The 12,013-nt window shown below is 41.5% G+C and overlaps 1 protein-coding gene across 1 annotated transcript; it reads left to right on the top strand.

Moving 5' to 3' along the window:
• The first annotated feature begins 7,541 nt into the window (after positions 1-7,541).
• LOC148129079 (olfactory receptor 14C36-like) lies at positions 7,542-8,285 on the top strand. The gene has a single exon (XM_087946007.1). The coding sequence runs from the start codon at positions 7,542-7,544 to the stop codon at positions 8,283-8,285; it is 744 nt and encodes a 247-aa protein (XP_087802133.1).
• Positions 8,286-12,013: the final 3,728 nt, after the last annotated feature.

Here is a 12,013-nt window from a genome sequence, read left to right as displayed (position 1 = left end):
TTATTAATTTTCAAAGACAATACACAGACAAACAAAACATAAAACGTAAGAACATAGAACATCTTTTCTAAGAACTACTTAACAAAACAAATAAAACATCTTATTTAAGTACAACATAATTCTAAATTATCACATTTCCATACAAACACAATTTAATATGCATTTTATGTATTCAACTTCATATCTTATTACTCTTTTTCCAACTTCTCACTGTTTCTTCCTTTACTTCTGTTCAATTTTATTCATTAAACTTATATTTTCATCTATTTCATATTACTATATTTCATATTACCGTATATACTCGAGTATAAGTCGACCGGAATATAAGCCGAGGCACCTAATTTTACACAAAAAACTGGGAAAACTTATTGACCCGAGTATAAGCCGAGGGTGGGAAATGCAGCAGCTACTGGTAAATTTCAAAAATAAAAATAATTAATTTGGGAAACGATCTCACTATCATGAAAGGTTTAATTGATTCACTAACCCAAAAGAAGAAGATGATGATGACAGCGGGAGGCAGGAGTCACTCTCTTCCCCTCCCTCGGAGGCCCCTGAGTCAGGAGTCGCTACCGCCGGCGCGGCCCCAGTCCCGCGCGCCTCGGGAAGGGAAAGGCAAAAAGGAAGAGCCGCGGCAGCGCTTTGCAACAGCAGCAGCGGCACCGGAGGCTCAGGCTCAGCGGCTCCTGGTTTTGCCCCACCCTACCCAAGGCAACGCGGGACCGGAGTCGCACTGGCGGCAGCAACTCCCGACAGCCCCAGCCGGACACCTGAGCGGAGATGTAGGGAGAAGGCAAAAGCGACGGAAGATCCTTCAGGGGAAACTGAGGGGGAGACTCACCCTTGGTCCAGATGAGCCCCCTTCCCCGCCCCTAAGGAAGCAGAGGCAGCCAGCAAGGGCAGGCAAGCCCCGCTTCACAGACTCCGTCCGTCCTCACTCCCACCCACCCACCCACCCAAAGCCACGAAGTCCCCCAATCGCACAGCCCAGAATCGCCCTCCCCTCAGGGGCAGCAACGACGCCTGGTTTTTCCCGAGACAAGAAGCTCCGCCGTGCAATGAAAGCGCCCTGGCTCTAGGCTCAGAAAACAACGGGAGCCGAGGTCGCTTCGGCCCGCTCGGCTTCTCCAACATCCGGCACTGCCCTGTTCTATGTACCGGGCCCGGCAAGTCCGAGCAGCCAGTGCGTGGAGCAGGACGGCGCCGGACATCGTTGGCTGCCTCTTTCGCAGCACGGGAGGCCTCCCCCGGCTGGCCAGCTGCTCTTCTCCTTCTCTGCCTGGGGAGGCTTCTTGTGCTGCAAAAGAGGCGGCTAATGATCCCGCTCCGCTCGGCTTCTCAACATCCGGCACCGCCCTGTTCTATGTGCCGGGCCCGGCAAGTCCGAGCAGCCAGCGCGTGGAGCAGGACGGTGCCGGACATTGTTGGCTGCCTCTTTCGCAGCACGGGAGGCCTCCCCGGCTGGCCAGCTGCTCTCCTCCTTCTCTGCCTGTTTGTTCTGTGTGACCGAGGAGGAGGAGACCGGCCGGCTGGTTGAGGGAGGCTTCCTGCGCCGAGGAGGCGGCTGCTGGTGTCCGGCTTTGCTCCGCTTCTCCGATGGTCCAGCGCGGCCCTGTTCTTTACTTGGGCAGCCGGGCGCCCACAACGGCGCCCACGGTGGCAACAGGCAGTTCCGCCCGGGCTCCGCTCAGGTGTCCGGCTGGGGCTGTTGGGAGTTGCTGCCGCCGGTGCGGCCCAGTCCGTCGCCCGGGAAGGGAAAGGCAAAAAGCGCTTGCCTTTCCCTTCCCGAGGCGACGAGACTGGGGCTGCACGAGTGGCAGCAACTCCCGACAGCCCCAGCCGGGAAGAGAAAGGCAAAAAGCACTTTGCCTTTCCCTTCCCGAGGAGACGCGGGACTGGGGCCGCACCGGCGGCAGCAACTCCCGACAGCCCCAGCCGGGAAGGGAAAGGCAAAAGGGCTTTGCCTTTCCCTTCCCGAGGCGACGCGGACTGGGGCCGCACCGGCGGCAGCAACTCCTAACAGCCCCAGCCGGAAGGGAAAGGCAAAAGCGCCGCCTTTCCCTTCCCGAGGCGACGCAGGACTGGGGCTGCACCGGCGGCAGCAACTCCCAACAGCCCCAGCCGGACACCTGAGCGGAGCCCGGGCGGAACTGCCTGTTGCCGCCGTGGGCGCCGCGCGGCGCCCGGCTGCCCAAGTAAAGAACAGGGCCGCGCCGGACCATCGGAGAAGCGGAGCAAAGCCGGACACCAGCAGCCGCCTCCTCGGCGCAGAAAGCCTCCCCAACCAGCCGGCCGGTCTCCTCCTCCTTGGTCACACAGAACAAATAGGCAGAGAAGGAGGAGAGCAGCTGGCCAGCCGGGAGGCCTCCCGTGCTGTGAAAGAGGCAGCGAACGATGTCCGGCGCCGTCCTGCTCCACGCGCTGGCTGCTCGGACTTGCCGGGCCCGGCACATAGAACAGGGCGGTGCCGGATGTTGGAGAAGCCGAGCGGAGCCGAAGGGACCTCGGCTCGCGTTTTTTCTGAGCCCGCGAGCCTAGAGCCAGGGCACTTTCATTGCACGGCGGAGCTTCTTGTCTCGGGAAAAACCGGGCGTCGTTGCTGCCCCTGAGGGGGGCGATTCTGGGCTGCGCGATTGGGGGACTTCGTGGCTTTGGGTGGGAGCGAGGACGGACAGAGTCTGTGAAGTGGGGCTTGCCTGCCCTTGCTGGCTGCCTCTGCTTCCTTAGGGTGGGGAAGGGGCTCATCTGGACCAAGGGTGAGTCTCCCCCTCAGTTTCCCTGAAGGATCTTCCGTCGCTTTTGCCTTCTCCCCTACATCTTCCCTCTGTTAAAATTCCCCCACACACACACACACTTATTTTCGAGCGGATAGATTTCGTGTCTGAGCATTCTCACCTGACGGTGGGTCTTCCCCCCCCTAAAAACAGTTAAAAAAAGAAAAAAAATATCCTCATGCAAGAACTTTTCTGCTTCCGATTACCCCCATGCTTAAAAGTTGCAAAGGAAACACGGAAGCAGGGAAGCGCCTGCCCAGCTCCGGAGCTCCACACCATTTTTTTTTCAGAGGGGAATCTGACTCGAGTATAAGCCGAGGGGGATTTTTTCAGCACAAAAAATGGGCTGAAAAACTCGGCTTATACTCGAGTATATACCGTATTACTGTTTCATATGTTCTTATCCAACATTATTAATTCTCAATAAACAAATATAAACAAACAAAATACATAACATAAAGACATAAAACTTCTTTTTAGAAAGCGGCTTAACCCCGGGTTACAACTTTTTGTACAGACATAAATCAAATTCATGCTCACCTTATATACTATTTCATATCTTATTTAACATTCTATATTTTCCATATGTCTTCTCCCCTCTTTTCACTCTCTTAATTTTATTTTATTTATTTAATCTCAATTTAAATCATTATACTTGTATCTTTTGTCCGTTCTTTTTCAATTATCTATTTATCTTTTCTCTTTAATACAAACTTTTTCCTGTAATCACTGGTTGAAGTATGACACCTTTCTATCTTTCCCCGAAATTTAACACTTAAAATAATACATAATTTCCATTCTGATTCTGCTTAGTACATTCTACATAACATTTTAAAATAAAAAACATAATGAGCTTATAGTATGGTAAAAACAATGTTCCATAACAAATTAATTAATTAAACTCTATTAGTTAATTCTTAGACATTTTACACACTCCCTACAATGTTCTATTAACACATATGTTATTCCAATTTTCTAACTCTATTTCAGATACAAATACTACAATACAATCTTATGTACTTTTGCAGAATCTCTTTTTAGATTATATTTTACCCTTTGTCTCTGAAAAAACCCTGTTTTTAACATCTTGTTTTAAGCCTTTATAACTTCTCTTCACTTTTTCCCTTCCTTCCTTGTCAAGTGTAGCCTTTTTACACGCCCCCTCTCTCAATCTCCAGCCTCTTAGTCTCCCCTCTCTGTTGTATTCCTCTTTTCTGTTGCTTTCTGACATATCGATTTTTTACCTTATTTTTCCCTTTCTTGGTTGTTTTTTTAGAACTTAAATTCTCCATTTTCTTTTCCTTTTTACCCTTTTCTTCCTCAATTTAAATTATATGTCCATTAAAGATGGCTTCTTCTTCTTCATCCCAACCTTCTTGTTGTTGCATTTCCTGATAAGTAGAAATCGCCATTTCTAAGAAGCGAAAAATAGATCCAAAAGAGTCCTTGCCTTTTTCTTCCTCTTCTTTTAACTTTTCAAATTCCATTTTCAATTCTTCAAAAGATACCATTGTGAAAAAAAAAATTCAAATGTTTTTTAGTCTTTCAAAAGATAGTTTACAAAAGTCCCAAAGTCATCAAGCAATCAAAGTCAGCACAAACTGTTTCATTTAGCACTTTCTTCTTTTAATACTTTCTCTTCCTGGGGTAGAATTCAATTACACAATTCCAAGGTAATTTTTGGATGTTTTATTGCAATTTAATCTCTGATCTTATAAGCTCCAAGCAGTCTCCTTCAACAAATCTTGGTATAAATCATTTACCTCTCTTCCTTCCCACTTATAGCAAAAAGATTTTAATTTTTAAATGCCAGTGTTTAGAAATCTAATGTCCCCTTGGCTTTAATTTTCAAAATTAGTATTTTCTGCTGCCAAAGCGGGTATTTCTGATTTCCATCTGCTGTCTCCGTAGGGACGGAAAGTGAGGAGAAAAAAAAAGCTTTCACTTTCACTTTCAACCGCAGCTTTGCGATCCTCTTGGGAACAATGTATCACTTAAAGAGCCAAAGTTCCAGGGTATTCAGATGATGCTTGTCGTCCCGGTTCAGCCAAAAGCTTTCACTTTCTCAACTTCCTCCTGCACAAAACTTGTCCGGTTGAGAGGTTCTTTGTGGCGGCCATTGCTGACCGCCACTCCACCGGCTTTGGAAAAGGGAGTTAAGCCGGCTGGGGAAGGGGGTTGCGATGCCCCCAGACCCATGCCCAGATCTCCCCTCTCTTCAGTTATCCCTACAGGATAACTATAGCCTCCCAATCCAACTGGATCGAAGGCACTCCGGCAGCGAGCGTGGCAGGGATCGCGCACAAACGCGAATTCCTGCCGCCTCCGAAGCCTGACAAACCGGAACTTCCACTCTGTGCTATTATTTTTAATTGACAAGGAATGGTTGGGAGGGGAGGAGCCAGGTGAGGCACCCCTTGTCAGGAGTGACATTGAATTCGCCAAACTCACCCAGTCACATGACCACCAAGCATGGCCACCCAGTCACATGACCACCAAGCACAGCCACACCTACCCCAGTCACATGACCATCAAGCCATGCCCACCAAATAAGCCACACCCACAGAACCGGTAGTAAAAAATTTGAATCCCACCACTGACATAGATGATAGATTGATAGATTGATCAGATAGATAGATAGATGGCTGGATGGATAGATGTAGAAAAAATAGATGTAGAAAAAATATCAGTAGAATATAACAATGTTATAAATAAAAATGATTTTCACTGAGGGATGCCTTACAGTAAGGTACTGCATGTCTAGTATCTTTCAAGCTGTTCATTATGTCAACTCAATTTGGAGTTTTAAAGATGGGAGCTGGCAGTTGCTGTTTGAGACAGACAAAATTTTAGTTCTTTTGCAGTGCAGTTTTTTCAGTAAATTTTTGGTAAATTTGTTTTCAGATAAATGTCTCAATTATTTGGATTTATTAAATACATAACAAAAAACAGGAAACTTCTTGTTAGTCACTTACCAGAAAACAAACAAAAACAAGACATCAATGTCTTGTTTTTGTTTGTTTTCTGGTTAGTACTAACAAGAAGTTTCCTGTTTTTTGTTCTGTTTTTAATAAATCCAAATAATTTATTAATAGTGTTTTCCCCCAAAATTCTATTTTTTTTGTACATTTCCTAATGAAAACAATGAGGCATCCTTTTGAAATGTAGCAGAAGCTACATAGAGGCTAATTCTAGTGCTGATGTCTGATTAAACTGTAATGGACATTGAAAATACAAGACATTTACTCAATTGCGGATGATAACAATAGTCAGTAAACTTCTGTGCATCTATGCATTTTCTTATAATTAGGCACACAATGCTTTTGGCAATTAAGTTAAAGAATTACACCAGCCTCACCCAAACTGCTTCGTGTGATCATTCCCTCCTGCACATGTGCCATTAGCGTTGCCTCTTTATTTCATGTGGGAATTTTGAAATATTGAGCTTGCCCTATGTGGTCTCATGAAATTTGTGACGTAGATGAGAGTTCTGTATTTATTTGGACTCGTATGTTGTTCCATCAAACCAACTCTGATATAGACATAAAATACAAATTCTGAAGATAATGTGTTACAGTTAGAAAACAACTCTTTTGCTCTCCTTTGGTTTTAATTGTGGTCTATTAGTGCGAGGGTACTTGGATAAATGAAAGAAAATATCTGGGTGTCAAGGTCAGCTAGATAGCTATCACATGTCTATCATTCATTGCTGCTCAAAATCAGCTTTCCTAAGTGTACATCTATGGAGTCACATTGAATCTGCAATAAGAAATGTGTTGCTTATACTTTATTGAGTGAAAGCTGAAGGGGAGCATGTAAGGAAATATGGAGCATACAAGAAAACTAGGAATAAATCTGACATTTTATATGCATCACTTTGATCCAGTTTAGGGAAGAATAAAAACAAAACCATTCAAGCTACAGCCTAAAATCATGTTTTTCTTTTTTTAAACTTTCTAATCCTTCATTCTATTTGTTTGAATATTTTTAAAAGTAACAAATTTTTTTCCACCAGTGTATCATTCTTGATACATAGTCCTCTGCTATTTTTAATCTTATTTGTATTAGGATGTTGAATTTGAATTCTCATGATGGCTGTTGTTTACAAAAGTTTGAAAAACAGTTTTTCCCCCTCAGGGAGATCAGAGATCTGCCTAAATTTGCATTGTTAAAATTCTCATGAAGATGGCACTTGCAGTAATGTGCAATTAAACACTGAATACATATAACATTTACATGATATGCTCTCGTCCACTTGAGGAAAGAAAATATGAAGGATCGGATGAAAATTTGGGAGATCAGTGAAAAAAGAATTCTCACACATAACGGAGTAAAAGAAAAGGTAAGGCAAGTGTGAGTTTATGGAGTTATACTGAATTGTGTTTTTTTTAAATTAAGAAATACATTAATTTCAATATGGTATAAGCCATTTTGATAGTTATATTGTCCCAAAGTATACACTGTGCTTTAAGCATACTAGAACAAAGTACATAGAGAATAAGATGCTCTTATTGTTCCTTTTAGGTGGAATTAGTCTTTCTAATGTGAAAGAAATCTGTATATAATTTAGTTTTCATCTTTCTACAGGGATGGCATATTATGTCTAACACTACAAACATACTGAATTTTGTACTTGCTGGGTTTTCTGAAAATAAAGAGGCTCAAATTTTATACAGCATTGTCTTCTTGATAACATATCTCTGTGTCCTGGTGGGAAATCTTCTGATTATTTTTTTGATACTGTTCAATCACTATCTGCATACACCAATGTATTTCTTTTTAATCAATTTAGCTATTGGTGATCTTGGTGTCACCTCTGCCATTATACCCAAATTTATAGTTAATGCTTTCATGAATTCCAAATTGATTTTGTATTATGAATGTATGATCCAATTGTTTTTCTATGTTTCTTTCCTATCGTCAAATTTATTCTTTCTCACTATCATGGCTTATGACAGATACATTGCCATCTGTCATCCATTACACTTTGCATCCATAATGAAGTGGTCCACTTGCTTCCAAATGGCAGGAGGGGCCTGGGTGGTTGGATTTCTGCATTCAGCTTTACACACCGGGAATATTTTTTCAATGCCTTTCTGCTCCAATATCATCAATCAGTTCTTCTGTGAAGTTCCACAGTTAATCAAGCTCTTTTGTTCTGATTCTTATCTCAGTGAAACCTGGGTTCTTGTCTTTAGTTCATGCTTAGGAGTTGGTTGCCTGTCATTCATTTTGTTGACCTATGTGCAAATCTTTACTACAGTGATGAGTATGCCTTCAGTTGAGAAAAAGGAAAAGGCCTTCTCCACTTGCATCCCCCATCTCTTTGTTGTTTCCCTATTCATTGGTAGTAGCCTCTTGGCTCATCTGATATTACCTGCTAAATCTCCATCCAGAGTGGACCAAATATTTACCACACTGTATACTATGGTGCCTTCACTAATGAATCCAATAATCTACAGCATGAGGAACAAAGATGTGAAAACTGCCTTTTTGAAATTGCTTGGTTGAAGATTATTTAGCAAACAATGTTAATTTCCACTTAATGTACCAATTTGTTTGTCATGTTAGTTTTGAAATTCAGCTTACGTTAACTGATTAGGCATTTCCCATTGAATGCATATTTTGGTTCATTTGATATATTATAAATTATGATCTGTTGCATTTGCCAAAGTAAATATTTTACAATATTGAGCCTCCTACAACTCAATTATATTGTGATCATGAAGATATTTTTCAATATATTATTTTCATTGGTTGTAGTTTCACAGTTGACTTCCTAAAGACATTTTGGAAATATGAAAATATAATCAGGAACAAATTAATGTAACTAATGTTTAAGGGAAATGGGCTTTAAATCAAACGTTAAATCTTGGGTTTTTAAGCTTTAATTGTATATGTAACTGTAATCTGTCCAGAGTTACCCTACTGTAAAATTTTATAAATAAACGTTATGTGAGGCAATCAAAAAATAATCAGTTACTTTATGGGATAATTGCATGCCAAAGATATTTAAGACTAGTGACATGGAAAAGGTTTCTGAATTAACCAAAGTTTGGCAAAGATTTATGTTTGCTTGTTTAAGTATGTGTACATAGTCATGAATGGCTACCTACCTACCTACCTACCTACCTCTATCTATCTATCTATCTATCTATCTATCTATCTATCTATCTATCTATCTATCTATCTATCTATCTATCATCTATCTATATCTATATTTATATCTCTATCTATCTATCTATCTATCTATCTATCTATCTATCTATCTATCTATCTATCCATCCATCCATCCATCCATCCATCTATCTATCTATCTATGAGATTTTTGCCCTTCTAGAAATATTAACAGTTTCCCATATCAGGAACAACAAGCAAGAAATTGCCTTGCAATGCAAATTGTGGCTTGCATTTCTGCTATCTTGCTTTTTTTTAAATCCCTCCCTTTGACCATCTAGGTAATGGTTTTGTTTAAAACATGATCTTTTTATTTCTACTGAAATTGTATTAATTTCCAGTAAAGCATTGTTGTAGCGTACTGCTGGATTGTGGCAAATAACCAACATTCAGTCAAGTTGGGGCACTTGCAGATCATTTGTTCATGTGTCAGAAGAAGAAAAAGCATCAAATTTCACTATGTTGTCATTGGACAGTCTCCAGCAATGGTTTGTATGGTCTGCATGGGGAGGAGATCAAATATTCTAATAAATAGGGAACAATGTCAGATCTTGGGCATTTAGCAACCCACAATTGCAAAGTACTTCTTTCCCAAAGCGATGACATATTTTCTCCCCAAAAAGTATAAAATATAACATTCATTAGTTGGGTCCTTGTTATTCATGCAGCATCATACACACACACACACACACACACACACACACACTATAGATGATAGATAGATATAGATGATAGATAGATATTAGATATAGACATATAAATAAAGAAATATATAGATATCGATAGATATCGATAGATATACCTAGATGAAAATTCAATATTCCAGTAGAAATGCAAGTTGAATATAGGCTACATAGTAAATAATTGGAAAAGGCAAATGTTACTCCCATTAGGCGTAACACTAAAAATAGATTAGATATAGATAGATAGATAGATGATAGATAGATAGATAGATAGATAGATGATAGATAGATAGATAGATAGATAGATAGATAGATAGATAGATAGATAGATAGATAGATAGATAGATAGATGATAGATATGGCATCTATTGTGAAGTTAGTTTCTTTTATTATTTAAACTGCATTATTACAAAATAAAGATAAAAAATTGTTTTTCTTTACATCAACTATTTTAATGATTTTGTATGCATCTTGATTCAGCTATAAAAACTTCCAACTATAACTTGCTCTTTCCAAGAGCTTTCCAAAGAGCAGCCTGCACTTCCTTGTTTTGTAAGCTATAGACCAGGGGTTAAGCAGTGGTGTAATGATGGCATATGGTACTGAAATGAGGGGGTCTTCTATAGAATGAGCAGATGAAGGACGTATGTAGGTGTATATGCTCACAGTGAGATGTGATCCACAGGTGGAAAAGGATTTGATCCTACCATAAGCAGTGCAAATTTTGAGGACAGAGGAGACAATGTATAGGAAAGAAGGATCAGGATGAATGACACAATCATAATGCCCCCAGACAAAGTGAAAGTCCAAAGAAAGCACCAAAGAAATATAAATGTAGAGCTCAACCTATGTACGAGATGGTTTTGTCCCCTAACAAAAGATCTCACAGCATTTGGGAAGAGTAGTGGAAGTGTAGCAGATCTGAACAAAAGAGTGATTGCCAAGGAGGAAGTACATTGGAGTTTAGAGATGCTGATCCACCAGCATGTGGAACTCAGAGACCAGAAGCATAGGCACTGAATGATAAACACTGGATAAGACACGAAATGCTGATGTCAGTTGCTAGGGGGTCTTGCCTATAAATAGAGCACTGGGAGGCAGTTGCTCCCACCACTGACTTTTCAAATGTTAGTTACTCATTTGTGCCATGCCTCAGAATTGAATAAAAAATACCAACTATTCCCAGTTTTTTTTTTTGCTTCTGAATTCTCAAGGCCTGGGGACTTGGAAACTTGAGAGGAAGTCAGCACAACTATACATCCCATTGGCCATGTGGGAGAAGGTGCTTCACAGGTGCCAGGATGTTAAACAGGCCAGTCATTTCAAATTTCTCAAGACATTACACCTCACCAAATGTCAGTTTTGGTGGCCTTGAATAAATGTGGAAGTGTTCATGAAAAGCTGTCCCACCTGTGCAACGTCAAAGAATTGGGTGGGAAAGCCCTCTGGCCTATTGCAGGTGGTGGCCGACCCGACCCGGCCTTGGGAGGACATCGTGATGGACTTTGTGGCAGAGCTGCCAGAGAGCAATGGCCATACCATTATATAGATGTGTTGTGCTTCGTGAAACAACTCGTTCGACAGCATTGGAAGATTAAAGGCTTGAAGGAAATGAAACAAAAACAAACATTCCTACCAGATGATGTCTGCATGCTGACTAGTTTAGATTGATGAGGGGGGGAATACAAACACTTAATTACATACCCACAATCAGCAATGCAGCATTACCGAAGAGGAACATCATACTAATAAATTTATAAAGACAGCTTTTGGCAGGGTGGGTAAATAAATCAGCAGAGAGCAACTGCAGGAACGGGAGGAGCAAGGGGTAGTTGGGAATCGTGGCTTAGTTAGCATGCGATGTAGACCATAGAATTATAGTGTTAATAGGGTAATTGGGACACGAGTGCAAGGCGGAGACAGACAGCGATTAGGTGGGTGGAGTGAAGGGATAAATTACATTGAAAGATGATTGATTTAAGTGCTAACCTTGTTCAGTTTAACTGTGATTGCCGGTTACTGTACTAGGAATAAAAAGAAAAAGAAAAAAGAATACAAACCTATCTGTTTGCAATTTCTTACCTAGGATTCACAGAACCATCGCTAAGAGGAGGATTATCAACCTCTTCTCCAAACAGACCCATTTTGTACCATATTCTGGATTACCATCCATATGGAAACTGGCTAAATTATTCATCACCCATGTCTATCATCTCCACAGGATGCCCTGTAGAATAATATCGGATCAAGGGCATGCAGTTTACAGTGAAGTTCTGGCAGGAGTTTGTCCAGAGGATTGGTTCCTTTCAGGGTCTTAGCTCGGCATTTCACCTGAGTACCAATGGAGCAGCTGAATGAACTAACACCATGGTGGAGCTG

The sequence above is a fragment of the Notechis scutatus genome, chromosome Z (genome assembly GCF_049901735.1).
Source record: "Notechis scutatus isolate UNSWTSFEM ecotype Mainland chromosome Z, rNotScu1.2, whole genome shotgun sequence".
NCBI lineage: Eukaryota > Metazoa > Chordata > Lepidosauria > Squamata > Elapidae > Notechis > Notechis scutatus.
The sequence above is the reverse complement of the archived record's forward strand: the minus strand, read 5'-3'. Positions and strand labels throughout refer to the sequence as shown.